The sequence below is a fragment of the Linepithema humile genome, chromosome 3 (assembly GCF_040581485.1).
Source record: "Linepithema humile isolate Giens D197 chromosome 3, Lhum_UNIL_v1.0, whole genome shotgun sequence".
Taxonomy (NCBI): domain Eukaryota; kingdom Metazoa; phylum Arthropoda; class Insecta; order Hymenoptera; family Formicidae; genus Linepithema; species Linepithema humile.
This window is the reverse complement of record NC_090130.1, coordinates 20,619,109-20,645,423: the sequence shown is the minus strand read 5'-3', so window position 1 is coordinate 20,645,423 and position 26,315 is coordinate 20,619,109. Positions and strand designations below refer to the sequence as shown.

Genomic DNA, 26,315 nt, shown 5'->3' with positions numbered 1-26,315 from the left:
TAGTGCCGAAGAGATTCGGACGGGGGGGGGGGGGGGGGGGGTGAGGGATTCGCAGTTACTAGACGTGTGGCGTTTGTTGCGATAACGCGCACAGGGGGTTCCCGAATAAAGATACACCAAGTATAACGATAACCGTATAAATGATCGCGCAAAGCAAACAATCCGATGAGATGGACGTCACACAGTAGAGACACACAAACGGAAACCACCGTACGATGCGCCGGACAAGGGAAGAGATTTTAGTCCCCCGCGGGGGGGAAGAGACGCCGTTGATATTCGGAGCCGGACCCCTGTGGAAATCTCGCGTATGAGAAAGATCTATGATACGATGCGGGAGCAGCTGGGAAAAAGTAAGAGCGATATATAGCTGATATGACGGGAGCAAGGCCGCGTAATGCGCTTAATCATATCGTGTTGCAAGAAAGAAATACAATGGCGCTTCACTCGAGGGAAAACGGCGACGAAAGGGATGAAAGCGCGCGAGGGACGTAATGGTTTCGCGAACGAGATAGTCATAATACATATAAGGACACATGATATATGAAAGTAAAGAAAACAGAGGATTGCAGCCTTACGCGAGGATATATTTATTTAAGGACGACGTAAATCTCATCTTCGCGAAAGGGTTTAAATATTAATGTGATTTTTGCACAAGAAAGTTATATTTGTTATCGGAAACACAGTCGAAATTAAAAATGGTGGGATAAAATAAAGAAGCGAGTCATTCTGATTTGCCGGTTTAATACACGTCGGTAAATAATTTTTATTTAAAAAAATACGAATTGTTTATAAGAAGGGAAGTTCTATAAGTTAATCTTTTATTGTAAAGTATAGAATTCTGTTGTAAAAATTTTATTTGTCACAATTATTGGTCAAAAACGATAAATTTGCTCTCACATTTTTTTTTTTGCTTTTCAGGTAAAAATTTCTTGTTGACGTTTAAACGTCAAAAGAAAAAGTTAATGTATCCAAGTTTCTAAAATGAAAATGTGACGAAGCTAAAGGATTAATTTACGTATCTTATTGCCGAAGATTAATTATATTCCCACCCTGGACGGGGTCTGCGCGTGACAACTGATATTTAATAGGGTGGCTTTGCTACTCGCAAAGTGCGGTGCACCGTCCTGCCGTAACCGGAGATTGTTTGCTACGAAACTCCGTTATCGCGCCACGAATATTGGACCGTGGCCGGAAGTTGCTATTGGACTATCGAACCAGATGCGGATCTCGAATAGACGACCGTAGCTACGAAACTTGTAAGATCGACCTGACAGGAAATGCGCTGCCTCCACAGTCTCGCAGATTAACGGCGACGAAAATTGGATTAACGTCAACAGGTAACATGATAACTTATTGAAAATCGATTTCAAATCAACAGGTTTTTCCGACGTCAACTTTGTCGAAATTTTTCATTTGTAATTTTGTATTAATTATACATCATGTCAGACGATGATGGAACATATTTTTCGAACTGAATTAAAGAAATTTTATTTCTCACTGAACATGAAGAGAGAGAAAAAAAAGAGAGAATACTAATTTTTATAATTTTGACAAAATAAGGTTTCACAATTTTGTGCACAATTTAGCGATATAACATTTACTATATAAACCTTCCAAAATATTTTTGAAACATATGCATTGTTTGGGGAAAATGCAACAATTTGAAATGGAGAAAAATATTGCATTTAGTTTTGTATTTATTTATGAAATCAATGTTTACACTTCTTGCAGAAAAACATAATAGAATATTGTGAATGTTGTTCCAGAAAACAGTCGCTTTGATTTAATCAAAATGTTTAATCAGTTTAATGAATCTAGCCAAAATGCAATTCAACGCCAGTATGTTAAGTAGGGAATAAGCTAATCTCAACTGGATGAGATGTAGTACCACTAATTAGAAAGAGCCTCGTTAATCTTCAAGATAGTGATCTTAATGACTCCTTCTCGTGTTTCAATCACTTACCAATCAGCCTCTCCTAGGTGAATCGAATATGCATTTCGAGTAATTGAAATTCGAACTATTTATTGTCGAAGTACTCACTTCTCTTGCAATTTAAAGCTTCGGGTATCTTATTTGGAACATCAACAGTTGCAATTTACTTGCAATAGTTCGTATTTATTAAAGACAAAAAAAATTGCTATAATTCTATCATCAAAAATTAAAGTTTTCGCTCTTTTATGATAAAAATCAACTTGCTAAATTTCAAGTGCTAAATTATTATTCGTTGAAGTTTTACGCAATGTGTTCAATTTGTATCTATATAAACATTTGCATAATGATATGCATGATTGTTATCTAAACAGAGTTCTTTTGTAATTATCAATACGAGGTCAAATTGTAAGCGAAATACGAGGTGCGATCGTAGACGTTTGATAGAAATCTTGCATAAATTTATAATTTTCATTACCATTCACATACATTTTTTCAATGTTTTTTTTACGTTGGTCGTAATACTTTTCAAGAAAAAGAATATATGCAACGATATTTCCTCTAAAGTATATTGATTTCGGCAAGAAAAATCACAGAAATACGATTATTAACAGGGATACATATATATAGAGAATATCAACACATCATATTTAGTATATATAATCATAATTTATTTTAAATAAATCCTCATTAACATAAGACCATCCTATTAAATTTGTATAATGTAATACTTCTTACGAGACATAGGATCAGAACAGTATGTATTCGGAAAAAAATGTAATAGATATTTGGTATAATTATGTATACATATCATGCGTAGAGATTATATATCTGGAGGCGCTTTAGCCCAATCTCTCTCTCTCTCTCTCTCCCTCTTCCGCGTATAAGAGTAGAATCGGGAGAAATAGAAAAAAAAACTGATCTTTCCACCTTCTTGTCCCTCTCCGTTATACCAACTTGTCCACGCTTGTGTAAAAAATAAAAAAAGGACAGAAGAAATATCCCTCTTTTATTCAGTTGGTTACAAGAATCAAGCTGCAAGACGTCTCCAGGTATACAAGCTCTGTGATATTACGTATGTGCATGTGTGCCATTGCTATTGAATTAGTTACGACAATTCTAAAGACAATGTGTGCCTCCCTACAGGGCATACACGTTGGAAGATTACATATTATAGTTTTATTATACAATATCTATTGTATTTTTCTCCGGCGTATTGTACTTTAAAAATCTTATCGTGACATTCCCATCGTAAAGAATGAAATTGTCGGTATATAAATATAGTGTACATGTGCTGTTCTTTGACCGAGCGAGAATTTCGTCGTAGCACATGCTCCAAGTTATGCGTAATAAGTGCAACTTCTAAGACGAGGACACTTATGTATCGTCGCATGTGCTGCAACAAAATCGGCAGAGTACCAGTTCTATTAAGAAATCTGATAAATCCTTTATATGTGTGTCAGTCTTATTTAAATCTAATATATAAATGATTATTCCTACGTTTGAAACATAAATCTTGTGTACATGTCGCTTCTTAAAAAGGAAAAAAAAAAATTAAGTTACCATACAGGAGGTCAGAGCAAGACTACAAATGTATATAAGAAATATATTATATGTACACAAAGCAAATTTATCTAATCCTATTAACTTCTTACTAATAAGGAAGTAGTAATCCTTTTATCTCATTTCATATTTTATACTGTGTGTGTGTGTGTGTGTGTGTCACGTGAGACAAAATAAAAAAACTACTGATGATTTGTGAGAATCAAAAAGCAAACGCATATATGTATATGAATATATACATAAAAACGCAAGACTAAAAATGAACTATTGCTTTTTTGATGAATTTCGACGACGATTATTCGATTTTCGAGGATTTGACTGAAGAGACCGTGATTTAATGGAATGATCGAACATATCGTACGGTGAATGTGTATGAAGATCGCGGCTGGCGATACCTGCAAGAAAGAAGAATATTGTGATTTTCAAATTATACATACGCATGAAATGCACATATTTTCATATCACGAAAATTAATAAAAAAGTGCAATAAATACAATGCAAACTTCACAATGTTTAATAGCATATTAAAAAGGATATAGTAGAAGGAATTACAAATCAATTTTTTGATACATATATAAAATCACTCTTACGATATTCATACAAAGTTGTGAACAATTTTGACAATCACAATTAAGGATTACAGGGAAAATATGATGATTTGAATTTAAAAGCTTAGGCAAATTTTTTTATAATTAGAAATACGTTTTTATTAATAAACACATCAATAATTAAAATAGGAAATTAAAATGTAACATTTTGCTTTCTGCAGTCTCTTCTAAATTTTTTATTCTGTCAAGATCTAAATAAAATTTTGTATGTATGAACATTTTTTTTACACAAATGTCGAATATTTTTATACATAAAAATTTTGAAATAATTAGCAAAGTATAAAGATGGAAGGAAGAGCATTGCAGAGGAATTTGGAAACTCACCGGCAGTTACAATGCAAATTGCATTGCGGTCACACGTGAGGATTCCCATTTAATAGGGTTGGTGCCTCTGGTTCTGTCGACCACCCCTCTGCTTGCCACCGTAGCCTGAACCTCCTGCAACATATCCACGTGGAGCATTGTCACTTCCACTTTATAGTTACATATATCTCTCGTTTATCTTTAGAAGAGAGCAAATGAGATGCATATTTAACAAAAAGAAATGTCAAATAACACACATTTTTCTAAAACGTAATAAGTGAAGGAAATTATAGAAAATATAGAGTGCAAAAAGACTATAGAGAAAGTAGAGGCGACAGGCTAAGGTAGTAAGCTGCATTTTAATTCCCCATCTTCTTTACACATTTCTGAGAGCTAAATGTAGGGTTAATATTGGAGGATATGATTGTTCGATGAATTATTAAATAAGGATTCTATTCATTACATACATACAGAAAGATGAATGTGAAAATTGTCCATAATTTACATAATTTGCATCAATATTCGAAATTGATCAAAGTATATAATAGAATTACTTTGCATGATAATTATATCGTTTTTTAAATCAAGTTTACTGATGCTATATATATGTAAAATTGTTTATCACGTAATTTTACATAAATATAAAACAAGCAATAAAAATAATCATGAAAAATTTACAGTATATCTGTATAAACTTTTTTTCCCGTTTTATATTTATTCCTCTCTCACACGCACACAAACATACACACGTCACACAGCTTTGGAATGATTAACACAAAAGATAAGGAGAGAGAAAATAAATATTCGAATAAATAATAAGAAGCAAGAAATGGAGACATGGTGAAAGAGAAAGTGAAAGCGAGTGAGTGAAATTTTGAATTCAACAAATGCGAGAAAAATAATGAACGATGATGAATGTGATCAACGATTGAGAAAATATATATGGACGATAAAATTGGAATATATATCATTTAAAATCATATAAAATATAAAGAAAGGACGCTATAATGCGTACCTTTACCGCGTGCGCCCCCACGCCCACCACTGTAGCCACCGTCGTAATTACCACTGCCATATCCATATCCATCTGCATTTCATGGAACACACGGCATAAAGAGACAATAGTATCAGTTATCGATATGCATCGACATGATTGTTGATTTTCTTCTACATTAAGTGAAAATTTTTAAGCACATAAGCGCTTGGAATAAAGAAAATATAATGAAAAGTTGAAATAATAATATTAATAATTACATTTAATATATTAAAACGACGTTTTCGTCTACATGATTAAAAACAAGTTACTTCCAAAGAGCGTTCAATTTCCGAACACGAATGCTAAAGAGCAACTCTAATATTGGAGAACACGCTAACTTTAACTATTACGTGAATCTAGAACTGACGTGCACGTAATAGCGTTTATACAGAAAGAACGATCTGTGCTAAAAATGGCTCATCGCCATTACATCAGGAAAAAAATTTATACATATATACAGAGTTAAAAGAAAGAGTAAGTTACGCAACGTACATCGATTGCAACAGTGGTGTGATTATTTTTCTAAAAGACTGAAGAAATTAATCAACAGTTTAAAATAATGCTTTTGACTTTTATACGTGAGAAATACAAACGCTCTGAAATGTTATAATTAGACAAAATATTAAGACCTAAGGAGTTCAATCACTTCACGCTTGTATCTTCTATCTTAATGGGCAGTAATTTGATTCAAACACATGCCGATTTGGAAAATTATATGAGCTACAAGAATAATTACTGTCATTCTCTTTTCTTTCCTATAATAGGAATATGTATGTAGCCTTTGTAGTTTCATGGCGAGGATGAGATAATCTTCATGAGATGCGAAAGAAATGTGAAACATCATGCTTGTGAGAATCATGTTGAAATTAGAGAGGTTCGTTTGCTTAACAGTACATTAAAAATAAAAGAAATTACATGTGTAAATATTCATAGCATTAAAGCAACAAAAATAGCTTAGCAATAGGATAAAAATATAAACTTAGTAAATTGTTAGAATAGCTAGGTAAGTTAGTTGGTCATAGTTTAATAAACAGCCAACCCTCTGGAAGTAGCGATTTAAGAAAATAATCCAGATTATGTTCATTGTTTAAAGCAATCCAGATTATGTTCATTGTTTAAAGCAATCTTGATTAAACGACAATGCATGGATTTATCATAAATTAAATCATGCAATGTGCCGTGAAAACATAATCCAAAAGACATATGTCACGAGTCGCTGATCCATATCGTCTGTAATCAATCGCAGTCAATAGTTTACATTAATGCAGAAATCATTGATAAAACTTTTCGCAAACGTTAAAACCAATATATATTGAATATTGCAATATATAGATCAGCGTTCGCACTTTTTTCATGCTATCTTACACAACTGTACAATACATACATAAAATGTCTCATGATTCAAACTTTTGTATCGCCTAATAACGAAGGTATGACTCCGATTTTTAATTTCGATCATTAGAACAAACATTTGGAATATGTAAAGATCATATAAATTATGGAAAAAAAAAAAAAAAAATATTCAAGTGCACAAATCAAATAGGCGATACAAAGAGATTGGATCGAACACGATACGTATGTACTCTCCAGGTGTTAATAAAAAAATTTTTAGTCGTCTGCCGAATACACTGGGACGGTAATGGACAACGGATAATATAAGTCTGCAGTTAATTATCACTCTTTTTTTCTAGATGGAAAAAGCTCCAGAAAAAAAGTAAAAAAAAAAAGCAAAAAATCTCAACAGTAATCGCCGAAGTCGATTCTGCTATCAATGTCAGTAATAACCATAGTCAGTAATAAAATTACCGTATCCACTGTAGTCGTAGCCGCCGTAACCTCCGTACCCACCCCCACCATAATAATCATATCCGTATCCATCGTAGCCACTGCCGTATCCTCCCTGGCCGTAGCCACCGCCGCTGTAGCCGCCATAGCCGCCCTGTCCCCATCCGCCTTGGCCACCGAATCCGCGACCTCGGCCGCCTCTGACTCCACGGCCACCGCGACCGGGTGGTCCGCCGCGCATACCGATCATACCACCGTCCGGTTTGGGTGTGGCCTTCTTCACGTCCACCTATTTAACATTCAAGAATTTCCAATCAAATCCGCCTAAAACTCGTTATACTTTTCGTCGATCGATTTTCTTGGATAAAAAGAAATATAATCGTAAATGTTGGTGTCATTTTTTTTCAAGCTTTGTAACAATGCGATTTTCTTTAATCGTCTACTCACTTCTTTGCCATTTATCGTTTGTTTCGAGGTCTTTAGCAGTTCATTGACCACTTGTTCAGACTCGAAAGTGATGAAGCAGAATCCCTTTCTCTGGTTCTTCGTCTTGTCGAAAGGCATCTCCACCTCGACAATCTGAAAGATTGGTGTTATTTATAAGCACGCTTTCTTAAAAATATTTAACATAAAAAAAAGATAAAATATTTACAGTCCCGAACTGCGAGAAAAAACTCTTAATATCATCATCGGAGAGTTCTGTCGAAAGGCCGCCGACAAATATTTTGCCATGCCTGGCTTTCGCCTTCTTGGGATCAACTTTCTTGTTGTTGATCACATGATCACCAGCTGACATGATCTAAGAAATTATAAATATTTCTTAGAAAATTATTTTGATGTGATACATCGAAAAAACATTTTTTTTTTAATAAAAATACTTCAGAAAAGGAATTTCATATGTCGTCATATGCACTCAGTAGCAGAACTGGTATCAACCAATCATCATTTTATATATAAAACGTATTAAAATTGCTCTTACAATGATAGAAATTATATTATTACATCATGATAAAGTTCGAAATTAGTTTACATAAAAACAGAAGCAATTACTTTGTCCAAAGATTCAGCCTTAGTGAAAACGATAAAAGCAAATCCCCTCGATCGACCTGTATTTGGATCTGTCTTGACATTGATGCTTTCAATATCACCGTACGCGGTGAAATGTTCTCTCAGTTCCTCTGCAAATGTACAAGATTTTTATAGATTTTCGAAATGCATCTTATATCGAAAAATAATCATGGAAATCATTCTTTAAGTTCAGTAAGTTTGTTCTTTTCACATGACAATGTCATCCAAAGGTGTCCTAAGATAATACATCATAACATGCTGTTTCTTTTTCTTATTTTACGCTCTGTGATTTTTTACAATTTTTTTCTAGGATAAAAATTAAACAAATATAATTTTAAAGATAGCTACTTACTGTCGGTTGTTTCCCAACTTAAACCGCCGACAAATAATTTCCTGTAAAGAAAAAAGAAAAAAGTTAAAACAAAGGGAAGTGAATAAAATGTATATCGAAGTTTTTAATTATTACGGAACCGAATGTTTGTAGCAAAAATCTACGATCACTATTCAGGCTTATCAGATTACTCAGATGTCAGCAAATTCTCAAATCTCTGCAACTGCGCGCAAAAACGTTGTCTGCAATAAAAACGGTAAAAAGATAGCGCATGGCAGTGTGCCTCTTTTGCAAGTGACTGATACAAGCTACTGCCTAGAAATATAAACTGTTCATCAAATAACACTAATCGTTTCTTATCGTTGCGCATAATTTTTCTCTCATTTAACTACTATGCTTGAGTACACAATAGATAAAAAGTAATGAAGATTGGAAGTACCTATCGTTCAGAGAATCCTGGTTAGCTCCAGCCGACCTGTAAAGCAACGGAATGAATTTATTTATTAACAGACGAATTTTTCAAACGTGCTAATCGATATTAAAGACTAAGACCGAAAAACTTGACTTTTGATTGAAAGAAAATAATTCCATTAATTATTGAAAAGAAAAAGGAGTTTTGACTTTTTGACCCCTGGAAAGATTAGAATCAGTTTGTTAACGCACGAAAAAATTGAAGTTGCAAGCGATATACAAGAAACGTAACAGACCTGTAGTGTCATTCGCAAAAAGGGCACTATCGAAGAGATTTAGGAAATTTTATTTTAACAAGTTGTGTGTGTACACATATATATATATATATATATATATACATAACACACACCACATACGTACAAGGCTAAATATATATATTCATATGTATATATCTATACGGGCGCATAAATTTAAATTATAACTAATTGGATCACTTATATCGAAATTTAGAAAATTTCTTACGATAATAAACATAATAGTTACAATTCAAAGCAATTACAAAAAATATAGAATACCATTCCTAGAATAAATGAAAGTTCACTGTTGAAAATAGCTTATATATGTATCTGTCCTTTGTAAAATAAAGTAAAACGAGATACAACCATGAGAAGACTGCACCCAGAGACCTTGCTTCGAACATTTAATTGTCAACAAAAAAAAAAAAAAAATAAATAAATAAATAAAATAAAAGAAAAAAAACTTGGAAAAAAAAGAAATATATGTATATATGCAAAAATCAAAAGCAACTGGAGAGAACAAGGTACTTTTCATCGATGTTCTTGTGAGAACTCGAGCAATAGTTACAACTTCAGTTGACATACACAGCTGCTCCTAAACAAGGAAACAAGTTTTAACTTTTCCAAGTGTGACTGTTGATTGGCCCAAAGAATATGGCATATGGTAGAATAGACTGCAACTCTATATCGAAAAGCTAAAAAAATTGTCTTCACATTACAATTTAATAATAGACGATTCTTGATACTTTCAATTGACATATATATATTCATATGCACATAATATAGATCGATAATATCGGACATTTATCTCTATTTGTAAATATGTTTGTTTTCTCTCTTTCTCATTCTCTCTCTGTCTCCCTTTTTTATAACACTCATTGATAAATTGTACGATGCAAGGATTATTTCAAGTCCTTTTTCTGCATTTGAACAACGAGCCGTAAGCTCCGTTTTTGATCGTGCTTCGACACGATAACTGTCTGTATTTATTATATTTATAGTCGATCTGTTCACAGAGATATCATTTATTTATTTAGGGCTGGTGATAAATACCGTAGGCACCAGTCACTCGCCGGTAATCAGTTGTTGGTCGAGTCACGTTTTCCATCTGCGAGCCGCCCGCCATGTGATAACCGTTGTTGGCCACCTGCAGACCAAGCCACATAAACTGGGGTTAATCGCGTTCCGACCTACTGGACGTTTTCGCGTTTGCCCTAGTGACTCTGTGCTTTGATCACGCCCAAACAGCATTTGGATCGGAAATTACTCTACGCGTGACCCAGCAGGCAAGTGTGTGTCTTATCGATCTGATCGCAATTAACGCGACTTCCAGTGCTTGTGTTATGAAGGAACTTGTGACTTGAACTTGACGGAGACTTCTCGCAATAATTCAAACTCATAAATCACTGCGTAAGGCTTCATACGGTTTTCGGTTTCTCATTGATCCCAGCGTACGTATTTTGTCAATCGTGAGCAATTGACTATTACCAGAATTCAGCTGCAGAATGAACGTACGAGGATAGAAGATTCAGCTGGCCAAAAAATGTATTCGAAAGTTTACGCTCTATAAAAATATTACGATTATCATCTGCATAGTGTACAAATTTGATCAACTGCAGAACTCACAAATTTTCTTCATTAATTACAAAACTATAATTACAATTAACTAGATAGGTATAGAAATAAAAGAGTTTACACAAAGTTACGAAATTTCAAACAAATAAATGTATACCTCGCAACAACAGCACATATAAAATTACAAATTAGCGCTCATTCATGTACTCACGCATAAGTGTATTATGTTATTCTTGCGATATACAGCATGCAATAATTTGTTCCAATTTTCGATAATAATTATTTATCATTATAGATGTATCAGAGACGCAGTGGAGCACCGGCACATTTGGCTATATACTTCCATTACTTCACACATAGAACTCACGTCCCTTTCTATGATCACACTTTTAACTATGGATAAGAGAAAGTAACATCTCCAAATTCATATTTCGCAATGAGACTCTTTTGCAAATATATATATATATATAGGTAAGCACATGTAAACATCAATCATACTTTCGATCCAATTTGTATTAAGAATACAGAATTTGAAGATAACATCCACTTTCTCTCAAAAGTTTTATATATTTCTAAAATTTAATCTAAGAATGGCTTACCCTTTTTTTTTTTTGGAAAAGCATACCTCAAATTAGTGTAAGAGTTTTCAAAAATCCAAGGCTGCAAGAATGTAAAAAACAAACAAAAAAGAAGAAAACGAGAAAAAAAGATACGTCCTCTGATAAAATGGAATGTTATGATTGTGGAAAGAAAAAATACCGAGGTGAGAGCATAATTGTGCAATTATAAAATATTTACACAGATAAAAATCCCCGTATCATCGACATTAGATTAAAACAGTGTTGGGTGGTCAAATTCATCCAGCTCGAGATCTCGTTACGCTGAAAAGAGGAGAGGAAAAGAGGAGCACGATGTTGTGTGATACAACAGTGGGGATAATAACTTATAATCTACATTTTGTGTAAAGTGTATCGCAACACAAAACAAGATTTCTTTAGTCTACTGCCTTTCTCGAATAATTTTGTTTTATCTATTGCGCTCACTTAATCGTTACATTAAAACATGAATATTACTCTGCAAGTGTGTGTGAGATTCATTCTAGCATTCAGAATTTCCATTGAACGCACTTGCACAAGGGACGAGTTTCCACGTGTTTATAACGGAAGTGGCGAGCGCGCCCAAGCAACAAAGCGTTCAAAAATCGCTTTTTCACGCGGTTTATTATAGAATTCTCGGCGTCTCGCACTCATTATTCGCATTTTTATTGCATCACATATTGCTGTCTCTTTCTCTCTCACGAGGCTTGAGCTCGCCTCTCTCGAGCCCGCGGCCGGCGCCTCCACTCGCTCTTACCCGGCAATTGTCTACTTTGGATTTTCTTGTTAATAAATCGCGGGAAAAAGAAGGAATCGCTAAACGACAGATATTCACGTATCATGCGCGCCACGGCGAAGAAAGAAGCCCAAATCATCGAAACGTAAGCGTTCGTATCGCGCTGATGCAAACGGATTATTCCTCGCGGCGGCGGCGGCCCGCGCGCGCCTTCGCCATTTTGTGAGACACGCGCGCGTGGCCGCCGTGTAACAACGCGTTGTGCAGCTATCTTCGTGATTCGCGCGATCGCGGCGGGTGACGCGGTGTGAAATCCGAAGCTATCGCGAAACAATCGACAATCCGGCACGGCAGAGAAAACTCCGTAGCAGTTACCTGTCTTCCTGAGACTCCTGGTTGTTCTCTATGGCGTCACCGCCGGCACCGCCGTTCTCGGCATCGCCGTTCTGCTCTGCGAAGTTCTGGTCCGCGATATCCTCGCTGAAATCCTTGCTCTCCTGATCGGCCATCGCACCGCTTACCGTCGATACCTTGTTACGTTGCAGAGACACTTCGGTACGCGAGTGCAACTCGCGACACTAATGGAATACCTTTGTGAGCACAAAGCCGCCCTGCGAGATCCGTTCGGTACGTCCGTTCCGTACGACTGCCGAGTGGAGAAGGAGGCAAAAAGAGGAACGGCGTTTCCGCCGAGATTTAGGCGCGAAGCATCGTCAAGTGCGCATGCCTCGTGTGTCGTGCTGCTTCGCCAATGCACGCGCGTCATGCAGGACTGTACGATGTATCTCTGCGCCCCGCACTTCAGTTTTTACAGCCGCACGCGTAAGTTCTACTGTACTGAAATAAAACCAAACAATCGTGATATCTGTAAGTATATCCTCTTCGACGAGATGTCGAATAATAATTAAAAACGTCTCCCATTTTATTTAAATTTCTTAGTTGTTTTTTCATGCGAATAAGAATGTTTTTATCATTCATGAAACAACTTATAGGAATTTTAATAAATTTGTTTTTTAGATGAATTTCACAGCATTAAGTATACGAACGTTGGTGAAAACTACAAATAAATGTGAAATGACAAGTTTTTCTCCATTAATGTCTACCAAAAAAATTGCTAATTAAGTTGCAAACACACGAGGGGCGATTGATCAAAATAAAATCAAGTGTTCGTTCCTGATCGACGTTCTAATCGATGAGCATGGCGGGAGATGCGTCATCTTCGGAGAAGGGAGAAGAGTGGAAGAAAGGGAAAGGAAGAGAAGACCGATTTAGCGGTATGCATGAAAGATTTCAGTTAGTTACGTGGTGGGGGATTAACAGGAAAAGGGGAAGCCAACGGAAATGCTAGGAAACGCTGTTGACGAATGAAAAGAGGATCCAAAAAGACCTGTGTTATTCGCTGCAACATTTCCCAGCATTCCACTCGTGCTTTTATTTCTCAGAAATCAATAAAATGACGAGCGTTCTCAACGAGTAGATTTGATGGCTCATATAGATTGTTCGGACAATCGCTGTTTGACATCGCGATGTTCGATAAAATAAACGAAGCAATATAGTATTTCGCGTTGCATTGGTTAGGGCGAGAGTAGCATAAAACATGTTTTTCGCTTTCACGGCGCTGGCGTTGACACGGCCAGCGCCATCTGTTGAGAGCGATGCGGAAAATTGTCAGCTTGTTTAATCTTTTTAATTTGACTTTGTATCAATGATAACCTTTGATTTTAAAGTTTGTTAATCATTATGTGTGTCAAGAAACGTGAATATATTTTAACGTTATCTTCATAAAGTAATTTTTTTTAATATCACTTAATAGAAATGTTTTTGTTGTATGATATTTGTATTTTATCTATTATTATACACTTGTTTATTTTAAAATGCGAATCTAACAGCACAATATTGCTAGAATAATTGCGAAAATCAATACAATTTACAATTTCGAGCGTATATGAGATAAAGTCGTACATTTTAACATTATATCTGGAAAATATAACGTTTCTTATTTTGTTTTGTCATTTAAACTATTTTGGACTGTGTAGAAAAAAGACACGGGATTTTTCCATCTACCTTATATATTATTCCATCGCGATCGATTTTTGTCTCAGATTAAATTGCATTTTCGTAATTTTGTCAAGTCTGTTTTAACATTGCGCAAAATTTTTGTGAGATCTGCGAACAAATTACAAATGCCGGAGAAACAAGAGGTTCCTTCCCTTCTATTTTCCGAGAAAATCATGCATTAGATTTTTAAAATACATTTGTTGCAGGCAATTCTAATGCAAAAAATAATTTTAGGTTCTGCATGATGTCAGGCGTACTTGCAATAAGATACGAGCCGTTGTATTTCGCATTGGACTCGATTTGTGGGAGTTTTACAAACCACTGGATCCCGACAAACGTTGTTTAATATCAGGTATAAATACCGGACATTGGCACTGACAAGCGATTGCTTCTGACGTTTCTAAAGTTAGCTGTCGAGTGGTGTGACTATTTCTGGATACGCGATGCGATGGAAGGTCATCGATAATACGCATTAGCTGTTTGCAGAGTTTTCATTAGCTTTACAACCTTTTTTATAAACTTATTAGTTTTTATGTACCATCTTTTATATGTATCAACATTTCAATATGCAGACTTAAGATTATTTAAATATCGCATTTATGCAAAAATCAAAGTTAAGACAGTAAGTATTCAAATGGTATTATTGAAATAAATTAAAAAATAAGATTTTTAATCGAGATTACTTGAATTTGTGAATTATTTGAACGTTTAAATATTTGATTATTGAGCTTTGTACTGTATTTGTTGATTTATTTTGAATATTGATCGAGCTCTCTCTTGTCAGTAAAATTAAAAATTTTTTAAATTGAATTGCAGCAATATATGAATATTTAAGTAATCAAATATATTTGATTTGCACTACTTTACTAGAAGACTAAATGAGATGTGTAATTAATTATTAAATCCACAGAATCAAAATTTATTTCCGTTTTGGCGGGACCTCTGAAAGGCGTAATTGGTTTATCAGATAAAGAAATATGCGACGTGACGGATTATTTTCGAATTCAGGACGGTCGAATTCATTATTCACAATTTTGCGAAGTTATTCACGACAGTGGTAAGAGTAACTTTTATATAAATTTTTACATTCCTTATACAAAGATAATTTTTAATACTGTTGTTCCGATTTACATGCTAAATGTCAATACATTTTATTTTACAAATAAAACAGATCTGAATCACTTACATGAGATTCTCAGATAATGTGTTAACAGAAAGGCTTAAAAGAGAACGATGAACTGTTGATATAAGCTATATACTTGAATACTGAAGAATAATTTTAATTCGTAGCATATTTATTCAAATACCGTTAGGAGAAACCGCTATCATAAAAAACGTTACTTCTTTACGCCGTCTCTCAGCAAACATTTCTGTTTACTGATCTAGACACAACAATTTATTTTTCAATTTTATATTGCACAAACGAGTTAATAGGTTATTCATAAATGAATAATTTTAATTTAATATGATATTTTTATTATTAATATATTATATTTATTATTATTTATTATTTATATATTTATTATTAAAGTTTCTTGTAATATTGAAGAAGTTTTAATTTATTACTGTTGAAATTCAATGAACATAATGTTGGCATTTGAGTTCTTGAAAATGTATATAAAATTTTAAATTTTATCTACTTTTTTTCTTATTTTGTCTTTATTTTTTTCTTGAATTATATATCTTCTCTCTTTTGTCATATATTACATATTGTATATTATTCATCAAGATATATCTCTGTGTTTAAATAGTCGAATTGAGTTACGTATATTATGCAAATTTGCAAAATTTTCTATGTATGGCAGTCCCCGATTTTGGAAAAGACAAGCCCCTCGTGACTGGTTCAGAATGCGAAGATCTAATGCATGTAAATGTCTTAAGCGGCACAGAAACACGAAAATTGAATTTGATAATTACTCAGATTGCTATTCTGGCGAATAAACGAAAAATTGCTCTTCAATCATATTTTCAAGATTACGAGCTAGTACGTTTAATTCATTTATCACTGTCACTGTCACTTTTTGTGATATCACATCAAACTTGTAATCTATTCTATATTTAACTATTGTATTTGAAAGCTATATATACATAATAATTTCTTACTTTTTAAAAATTTTATCCAGTTATGAATAAGCTAATGCTTATGATTTAATGACTAATGTTTTTATAAGAAATGTAATGATTAATAATTGATTTTCTCTAACTTTTTATTGCCAAAAAATTTCATTATTTATTTTTTATTTACAAATAGATCTGTATATAAAAAAATAAAAAATAATTAAAAATACGGCGAGCATTTATCGCAAAAATACAGAAAGCAGAGTGTATTAACAGTTTTTCATTAATTAATAAATACTTTTAGATTGCGAAGAACGTTGGCACAGTCACTTTCGTCCATTTCGGTCGGATACTAAAATTTCTGGGCATCGTTCTCGGTGCCGAGGAGTTCTCCTTGCTCGTGAAGAGATTCGCCAAAGATAGCTACACTGTGAATTATGTGGCATTTATAAAAGCCATTGATGAAGCCAAGTGCTATTTGGACGAACATGGAACGATGGATCTTAGTGAGGTATAGTTTAAACTTTCTTTCCTTTTCTTTTTAGATTACTAGAAAGAATACAAAGTTAAATAAATTAAAACATAATGTAATTTTGCTTCACAGGAGCTGATCGATCAATATCCCGGTCGAATAATTACAGCCAAGTTGCCTAAACTCCCGCGACCTGAAATCGGCAAAGTCATACCCAGTCAAGTGTTGGGTAGACAAACGGTGTTTCATCCGGTGATGGAGCCGACAAAAGAAACGATGTCTACGCCGGAAGTCATTAAACGCATTCAGAGGCATATTCTTGAACACCGAATACGAATCCATGATTTCTTCAAGGTTATTCTCAATCGATTAGTCATGCTTTCGCGGATTAATTAGCGTTATCACGGTTGAAATTTCATATGCTGCGGGTTGGTCAATGTTATCTTCTACAATAATTCAAGCTTGATATTATCACGTCGGGTTATCGCATAGATATGGTGCACGCTCATATCAGCTTATGGATTTCGGGATTTATTAATGACTTGTGAATTAAGCGATATAAATTATAACAGGACTTTGACCGCTTGAACACCGGTCGTATAAACGTCTTGCAATTTCGAAGAGCACTGGCTGCGCTTCAAATATCGTCTTTGGGCCGTTTGTGGCTGGTCGAACCGGAAATCGATGCTCTAATTATGCTTTATAAGACTGCAGATGATCCCGATTGCGTTTGCTGGCGCACATTTGAGGATGATATCGATCAAGGTATAATATTATACATTGTGATATAAATGCAATTTTTAATAGTATCTTCTGAGAACGAATACTTTCAAGTTGCTACAAATTTGTAGAACATAATTATAAATGTATATTTTTTGTTGGTTATAATATTTTGATAATATCTAAATTAATCAAATTAGATTAATCAGAAAATATTGAAAATGACTTAGTTTTTAGTAAAAGATATAGCAGAATATAAGATAACAAATAAAAAGTTTTTTGAGAAACATTTTTTTAGGAATAAATAGATAGCTGTAATAAGTAATAAATTAGTTTATAAATTATATCTTTTTTTGTTAATTATTGATTTATAACTCACATTTTATTTTAATTTAGTTTTCACTGTGAAGGGACTTGATAAGTTACCATGCCTCAAAGTGGAGTCACCGCCTCAAGAAATAGCTGAATTACCGCGAAGAGGCACATCGAATTGGCAATGTGAACCGAAAAGTGTGAGAGATCTCTGCGAAGATATCTTGCTGAGGATAAAATACCGAGTCGACGAAAGGCAAATTTTTCTAAAGCCGTTTTTCAAAGACTACGACAAGTATGTTTATCTTAAAATTATTAATTGATTAGTTTTTGTATGATGACATAAAATAATTTTATAAATAATATTTTTATTTCATTTTTGATATATATAAATTATATCAGAGTAAATAACAGATAAATAATTATAACTAGCTTGTAACAATTTGTTTTATAAATTAATGTAAATTTTTTCAAAAGATTATTATAAGTGTAATGCGAAATAATTGTCTGAAAAATCGCTGCGTTAACTCTTTATTCTTTATACTTTTTTATTTATTTAACAGAACGTTACTATCAATAGTACTAAAAAGTTAATTAATTTTTGAATCAATTAAATTAATATTGGATCTCTTTTTTAGGCACAATCGCGGTCACGTGACGCGAGCTCAATTAAGACAAGTCCTTACTTCGATAGCTATACTTTTGTCTTCGGAGGAAGTATTTACACTGGAACGAAGATATAACGACGACCTGGGTTTCAATTATACTTGGTTCCTGCAGGAACTGGAAGCGCGGCCGATTGAGGAACCTTTGTACCATCAAATGTTGGAGGATAAAAAGAGAATCAATGCTGAAAAGCCGCCGTCTGAACCTCACGAGGACGAAACTAATATCGTATTGATTTTGGCTAAAATTAAAGCTAAAGTCGTACGCGAAAGGATCAAAGTAATCCATCATAATTTACTCGTTAACTGGTAGAAATAGGAATCATTTGAGTTAAAAATAATTCATTGATTTTATTTTACACACAGGTTTTCGAATTGATGCGTCAATACGATAAACACAATCACCTTGTTCTTTCGAGGACAGATTTTGTCAGGAGTCTGGATCAACTTCGTTGCAATTTGTCACCTGCTGAAGTAGATACAATTACGAAAGTTTATCAGGCGCCTTCGAAGTACGTGCTAATTTCAAAAATTAGAATTGCTAATTTTAAGAAGTGGATACAAGAGAAAAATATCAATATTTTAATCTGTTAAAATATCAAACAAATTGTATTCCATATAATATTCATTATATTGATCTTTTTATATAAAAATTACTTAACAATTTAATTTTCCACTAAAATTAATTAAAAAATTTTTTTTGTATTCGCTATCTTATTATAAACTATTTTTGTTTGCAAAAAAGAGATCCAGTGGGACCTGATTTTGTCGAGTATGTGAAATTTGTCACTGCTGTGGAAGGACTCGAGAGAGACTTGGAAAAAGCTCCACTTTTAATTCCCATGCAACACATACCCTCAGAGGCAAACGAGAAAACCTTTCTGAATTTCGACGAACGACAGACGGTAGCAGTTGCGATGGATAAACTGTGCAAAGTACGAAGTCCGAATCTGGAAGAGCTCTTCAAAGTGAGTATAAAACTATATTAAATTATAATAATATAATATGAGATCAGGATAAGAAAACATAATTTTTTATTATTTAAAACGTTTTCCTCCTTTTTATAAAGGAAAAGAAAAAAACATTTGATAAATATATATTTTCAGGATTACGATAAAGAGAACATCGGTACAGTTTGCAAGGAACGTTTGATTAAGGCATTGTCGATTAGGCAAATGTTGGAGTTAATTACTATTAAAGAATTGGATGCTGTACATAAGTGTTTCTCAATTGAAAGAGGCGGCCGATTGGAGATCGATTATAGAGCTTTTCTACGCGCTTTGTATCTATTACAAGAAAATAAAAGAACTTTATTCTTTTAGAAGATGCGGCTAATTTAATTAGTGAAGAAATTGAAGAATATTTTTTTGTTAATACACTATTGTTTATGTTGTGGAAAGGATATTGTTTGTTTCAAGTTCTTTTATGTTGTAACATTGCTCTCATTTGAATTTCAATATCTTTTACGTAAGATGTTTAATGTTTTTCAATATTCTATTTTTTTAATATATAACTTTTCTTTTGGATGAAAAAATATTAATATTTAATAGGTATTATAAAGTTTTATGAAAACACATTACATTGTGTTTAAATTACGTGAGTTATAAAACTCGTTGGATCGACTTTATCGGAAAGATGAATTGCTTTTCTTCACTAATATAAATTTGTGCATCGATTTCTTCACTAATATTAATTTGTTCAATCTGCTAGCATATCGAAATATATGTAATTTTTAATATATTAATTTTGCAAAGAGAATTACATATAAAAGTAGTTTTCTGCGAAAAATTATCTTTTTTTGTGATTTAAGAAAACTTCTGATATAAGGACAGCGCTCAAATTTTATTTTATATAAAAAATTTTAATTAAAGAATCTTTTTTAAAAAATATGTCTTTTAACAAGAACTAATAGATAATTATATTATAATGTTAAAACTTAAATTTTAATTGAAATATAACTTAAAAGAAACAATTTACGAAATATGGCCAGAGGATGTCATTCGATCATATCCTGGAACCGCTTCATGGTCAAAAGACGCTCCCTCGCGTTTAAGTGTTTATGGGTCATTGCCGCTAGATGGCAAAACCTTTAAAAAAATGAGTGCATAGTGTTTGAGCGCCAAATGTTAAGGACTGATTTTTCTAACATCTTGATAGGTTTACTCGTCAATTATATAATAAATATCAGTAATCCTCGGTGATATCGAGTAAAATTACCTCAATTGTTATTATCAAGAGGTAATTCAATTTTCTGTTTTTTAACAATCTGTAATATTTTTTAAAAATCAAAAATAATTTTAATTATAGATAATTAACATTCAGATATTTTAAATACAATCAAAAGACTAGTGTGGCTTGGAAAATAATATAAAAAAAAAATAATATCGAACTGCATAGAATCATTGTGAGATGCAATATTGCTTGCTGAGACATTTTCATTGTTTTTTTAGTGGACAAATTAATGGAAACTACATACTATATATCTTTTTTTTTTTTCAAGTTAACTTCCACATTTGTTGTATTTTTTGCGAGTATTGTAATATAATATGAGTCTCTGTTTGATATCAATCGTGCCGTATCTTCGGAAAATTGGACGTCTACAAAAATAAAAAATTATTCGAGTTTGAGATCTCACCTAAGATTATATACTGCTTTATGTATGCAAATTTTTTAATCTTGATTTATTTTTTAATTTTTATTGATATGAGATGAAGTCCGTGAATTGCTTTGCTCGATCGTTACTTCTGTCTCATCGCTGAATCATCGTTTCCACTGTCAGGTGGAATCTCTTCAATATCAAATCCCAAAATGTTCAACAACGAAACCCAGCGCCAACACGCCGTGTTTACTTTGCCTTACTCTCTGGACTATTTGCAATACATCATCTGTGAAGAATGGACCGTCGCCTGTCCTGGAGATTTGGTCTTCAACAAGGTAAGCGTCGAAATCTTTCAAATTACAGATTACATTTTTCAACTATTTTGATAACAAATTAACATTACTTATTACGATATGTAGATACAACTATATTTAAAAAAAACATATTATTTATTCAACAACTATTTAAATAAGAAAAATTTAAAAAAATAAAGATTTAATTATTTTAAACATTAAAATTAAATAATTAAGAATTTTATAATTCCACGTTACATTTTTTCGCATTTGTTAAATTTCAATTTGAAAACGCGATTTATTTTTAATTTTAGAAATAACCGAGACGAGATAGTGTGTCACTGCGCAAATAAGTGTCTCATTAATTTTTAATTTTTTAATTTTTTCACTTGTTAACCGGCGCGTATAGTAATCTTGTAAACGGATGATACAGTTCTACTTGGACTCAAGATTTCTCGTTGCATGATATTTACGTTATTCTCGGCATTTTTCTAAGTTAAAATATGCCCTTTGATATCGTGGGTTTCGCGACGTTTCATGGATTGTCCAGAGTGCTGCACATCGCGCAAAAAAAACTCATCCGCTGCATCGATCGTGTTCCTAGAAGAATTCCCTGCGGTGCAAGAGGCAGGAACGATTTCATTCATCTTCGTCGACCTCTCGCCTCTTCCTGACACAATGTCTCGTTAGTCTCTCATACTCGTCCTCGTTTATTCATACATCCTTTATACGTGTTTTTCTATTAGTATATCATTTCTCGAATCAATACGTTGATAAAATGTATCGTTACATTTTAAATTCTTTAATTATTTGTGCAAATTAATCAAATTCAATACGATCAATTTAAATAATTACCACATTTTCGAAAATTGAATCGATAATTTTTTTTTTTTTGAAGAATGATTGCGTTGAATAAATTCGATTTGATGCTCCTCGTTAACTCTACTGGCGTTAAAAATAATAGTCAAAATCAAAAGTGGTATACGTCTGCGTCATTAAAATTTGAGAGAAATAAATTTTTACTCAGAATACTTTTTAACATTCTTCACGCTTGTTGAAATTTTTAATTAGAGATTGTCCCTTTGATCAGACATCAAAACTATGAGGCTAGAAAGGTACGTTACGAGGTGCTCTCCGCCGTGTTATAATAAAACGAGAAGCGTGACGAGAGAGAGAGAGAGAGAGAGACAATGGGGAAACCGATCTTATTTCGAAACACTACACCCCGTTTGCGATCCACAAGTGCGTTACGTGGAGTAAGAGTCGCGGCCTCGTATCGCCCTTCGATAACCCGACAGTGAAAATCCCCTCGTGTTTCGTCATATCCAGTTACGAACCGCACGAGCGCACGTGTGCGTGTTGCCGTCCCCGGGTGCTTCACCTGACACGTGGCCCGAGCGAATTTCAATTCACCGGTTCTCCGCGGATGTCGGTGCTTGACTTCATGACGGGGTCGCCGGGACCCATTCAACCAATCGTCCTTTTTAATTTGCCGTTCTTTTACGTTCGTAAAGATCGCCCGCGATATCGCGTCACGCTCGCAGTGGCACGCACTCTTTCCGAAAATAGATGAGTCAAAGCGAACCGATACGGAATTTATTTTTTGCCAAGTTGCAAGATCCTCTGATCTATGCGATTTCAAAAGTTTCTTTAATTGTCGCGGAACTTTTTTACGTTGTTTTACTTTTTTTTAGTCGAATATTTATGTGGGATAATTATTTCTTTTTTTTGTGTGTGAAGATCCACTGTGACATTTTTTTTTTAATTTCAGGATACTGGCAAGTGCGATATCCGGCAAAATACGAAATGCGTGCCTTGGCAACGTTGAGCAATCATCGATAATATGCACATGAAAAAATGTATTACTTTAAGATTTTGAGTGTTTTACACAATATCTTACATATGCTGTTTATTTACGGCAATAATAATATTATTGTACAATGGACAGAGTTATTAAACTAATAGGTATTTAGAATTTCTAATTTTATTAGAAGTGAGTGACTTTTCATCATCGTAAAAATAATTAATAATTAGCAGAAATATTTCAAAACTGTTATAGTTTGCAGAAAGAAAAATAATTTTGATTTATCTTCGAAAAGACTAAAATCGGGGCTTTCAAATATCTAAAGTACGGATATAGTGCGAAGTGGCAGAAGACGGCAGAATTACAAGTGCCGTTTCCAGCTTGGCAGGAATGGGTCAAACGATATCGACCATGCGAGAGCGGGGTGAGAGAGCTAGGAGATTTGCTTCGCAATCCACCACTTCGGTATCCCAATCTGGTATCTATTCTCGTAATTATTTGCACTTGTCACATTGTCCAACCCGAAAGATCAACAGTACCTTCTCTATTCAATCAATGACGAGCACAGTCGTTACTCGGCCATTAATAGGTTTTTCTTGCTTCAGTCCGCTCAGTTTTGACGTCAGTCTTTGTCAACGCCGTAATACCCACCCGATTATTCTCCATTCTTGGCTAAAGCCGAGCATATTGGCAATCCCGATTTTATAAATTATTCGTGGAGTGCTCAGCTTAAGTGGATTTTACGATCGAGATAGTTAATGAGATTTCTACGTGTGAACACATCGAGTATTGTAACGTGAAGCCGACAATAAAGGTAATAAAATGAAAATTTTAATTTTTCTGATTAACAGTTAATATATAATTAGTTTTTTTTTGTAATACGATAGCAATAATAAGCAGCTGTGGAGAAAAAATATAAACGGTGGATATTTTTAAATTCTATTCAATAATCCGTCGTAATATTTTAGTAACAATTATATTTCCGCGATGAAGTGACAGCTTAAGTTTTATAACGCAGAATTAAATTCACGGCGTTTATAATTTTACTCATAATTTTAATGACCGAAATATCATTAGCGCAATTTGCACAAATTTACGTACTTGAATTATTTCGCAATTAACGTTTCGCAAAATTGTGCCTAATTACGAAAGAATAATTAATATTGATCGAATTCTACTCAGGCGCCACTTTGTAATTCGGCAAACTCTGGATATTTTATGTCAATTTCAACGTCTGTCCCTTAAAACAAGACGTCGCTTAAACAAGACGACTTCGAAAAGATTTCTTCGTGAAATAACAATCGAACAATTGAACAAGTTTTATCAAAAATGCATTGACTCGCCCACTTTGTTCATCCTAGACATCCGATATGTTTTTCGATGTGATCGATCTACCTTTTCATCCGTACGTTCTCCAATTCCCACCCCGCTTTGCCACCTCCGCGAAATTTCGCCTACGCGCTGGCGCAGCTGGAGAATCCAAATTGTTACTGCAGACGTCAGTCGTAGTAACTTCACGACGATGTTGGATTCGATTTTTCGTCAGTGAAAACTTGCGGAAATATACGTTGAAATTTATGAGATTCAGATACATTCGCATTTCTGGAAATCGCAATAGATTACAGATTTTGTGTCGTTGTTTAAAAAAAAATAGAACTGTCCTCTACAGTGAAGACAGTTTTTTTTTTTATATTTGAAAGAAAAGTATATTACAAGCGTGACATAATTTTGTATACGTATAAAAGGATTTAGGAAAAGATTATTTGCAAAAACCCGGTGCATCGCGAACTATATCCGATCCTTCCACTGACAAGACTTCTTGTTAAGTATAGCCTATGTATAACTTTTGAAGGCCAATTAAGTTATTTGCGTTTACTGTGAAAATAGATCAACGCAACTTTACAATACTACGGCACCAAAGTACAAAAATACCTGACATTTACGTTTTCATTTAAATTTCTAGTCAGCCATTCTCTCGTGCCATTAAATTTGTCTGACACAACCGTTTTTGCTATCCCGAGGCGATCTAGACGTGGTCTAAAAGACCCTTTAACTTCTGTTATCACATAATTTCACGGCAAAAATAAATTCTTCCGATTTTCTCTTTCAAAAATTGCGTGCCGAGGAGACGTTGATCCCGAGATATCCGGGGTGTATCGCGTTAGTGAAATCGGCGGCACGAATCGGCGCCCGCGTGAGAAAGACGCGCGGCGTTCGCCAGGAAATAATGCGCCTGAATGAGACCGACATTGAGGCTGACTCTTCATCTCCCGAGCGAACTCGTTCTCGTCGCTCGCTTTCCATCCCTGAATTTCCGCTCATCCATTCGCCGTGCGAAAGGGGCGAGGAGAGAAGAGGAGAGACGGAGAGAGAGAGAGAGAGAGGGGTACGATCTCTCTTGGCCGCGGGCGACTCTCGCAGTCGGGGGGCGCAGACTCGCGGCAGCCAGCCAAAGCCGATAGTCCACGCCCCCGCTTCGCCCCCGGCGGAGGCGTCGAGTTCCGCGGGAGTGAAACGGGGTGGTGAGTGAAAGGGGGAGAAAGGCGGCGAGGGGGCGAACGGGTGGAGCGCGAACGGGGGGCTGGCGGGGTGACGCTGCGCACCCCCGCGCGACGCCGCTTCGCCGTGACGTCACGGGGATCGAATCAATATCACCGCCGGTGTCCTCCCTCCGTCATCGTCGGTCCTCGCGCGACGGCGGACGGTCGAGTACCGCCTCAGTACGAGGTGGCCTCCGCGACTGTACGGAACGACGGTACGTTCCGGCAGCGTCGTTCCGACAACGACGACGACGACGACGACGACGGCGACGACGATCACGGTCACGAACACGATAAACAAGGCGCCGGCCCGTTCGACCCCGGGCTCGTCGGTTCCCGCGGTCTGTTGCTTGCTTCTCTCGGAACCGGTGTCCACGCTTTCCGTCACGTGAAGTACGACGACGCTGTACACCCCGTCTTCGTCGCCGGTTCTCCTCCGATTCGGCCGCTGGTACCCCATAGTCATCAATCGCCCGCATTGAAAACTGGTCCCACGATGAGGTAGTCGCGGCCGTCTCGGGTGCCTATCGTGATCGTCGGGAAAGCCGTTCGAGAG

At 34.9% G+C, this 26,315-nt stretch overlaps 2 protein-coding genes, 1 long non-coding RNA gene and 1 other non-coding gene across 19 annotated transcripts; 2 read left to right on the top strand and 2 right to left on the bottom strand.

Moving 5' to 3' along the window:
• Positions 1-27: 27 nt before the first annotated feature.
• Positions 28-3,535, top strand: LOC136998566 (uncharacterized). Its single transcript, XR_010889145.1, has 2 exons — positions 28-350; positions 919-3,535. It is a non-coding gene; the product is annotated as an uncharacterized lncRNA (long non-coding RNA).
• On the bottom strand, positions 2,580-12,899 carry LOC105672713 (RNA-binding protein squid). Of its 13 annotated transcripts, none has more exons than XM_012367830.2 (10): positions 12,614-12,899; positions 9,064-9,099; positions 8,646-8,686; positions 8,276-8,403; positions 7,878-8,024; positions 7,673-7,804; positions 7,247-7,514; positions 5,420-5,491; positions 4,426-4,539; positions 2,580-3,888 (listed from the first exon to the last, which is right to left on the bottom strand). In XM_012367830.2, the coding sequence occupies exons 1-9, from the start codon at positions 12,745-12,747 to the stop codon at positions 4,475-4,477; spliced, it is 1,023 nt and encodes a 340-aa protein (XP_012223253.1). In that variant the 5' UTR covers positions 12,748-12,899; the 3' UTR covers positions 2,580-3,888; positions 4,426-4,474. The 13 variants fall into 13 exon arrangements, with proteins under 13 accessions (XP_012223253.1, XP_012223257.1, XP_012223258.1 ...); XM_012367834.2 differs by having other exon boundaries at positions 7,289-7,514; XM_012367835.2 differs by having other exon boundaries at positions 7,295-7,514.
• LOC136999178 (small nucleolar RNA SNORD58) lies at positions 8,478-8,550 on the bottom strand. Its single transcript, XR_010889579.1, has one exon. It is a non-coding gene; the product is annotated as a small nucleolar RNA SNORD58 (small nucleolar RNA).
• Positions 12,900-12,919: 20 nt separating the features above from the next.
• LOC105672711 (uncharacterized) lies at positions 12,920-20,083 on the top strand. 4 transcript variants are annotated; one of them, XM_067351398.1, is made up of 13 exons: positions 12,920-13,060; positions 13,256-13,512; positions 14,531-14,648; positions 15,207-15,353; positions 16,102-16,280; positions 16,659-16,865; positions 16,959-17,180; positions 17,399-17,591; positions 17,943-18,153; positions 18,497-18,803; positions 18,890-19,035; positions 19,269-19,491; positions 19,630-20,083. In XM_067351398.1, exons 2-13 carry the CDS (start codon positions 13,447-13,449, stop codon positions 19,843-19,845), a joined length of 2,235 nt encoding a protein of 744 aa, XP_067207499.1. In that variant the 5' UTR covers positions 12,920-13,060; positions 13,256-13,446; the 3' UTR covers positions 19,846-20,083. The 4 variants fall into 4 exon arrangements, with proteins under 4 accessions (XP_067207499.1, XP_012223237.2, XP_012223238.2 ...); XM_012367814.2 differs by having other exon boundaries at positions 12,982-13,105; XM_012367815.2 differs by lacking the exons at positions 12,920-13,060; positions 13,256-13,512 and adding an exon at positions 14,172-14,439.
• Positions 20,084-26,315: the final 6,232 nt, after the last annotated feature.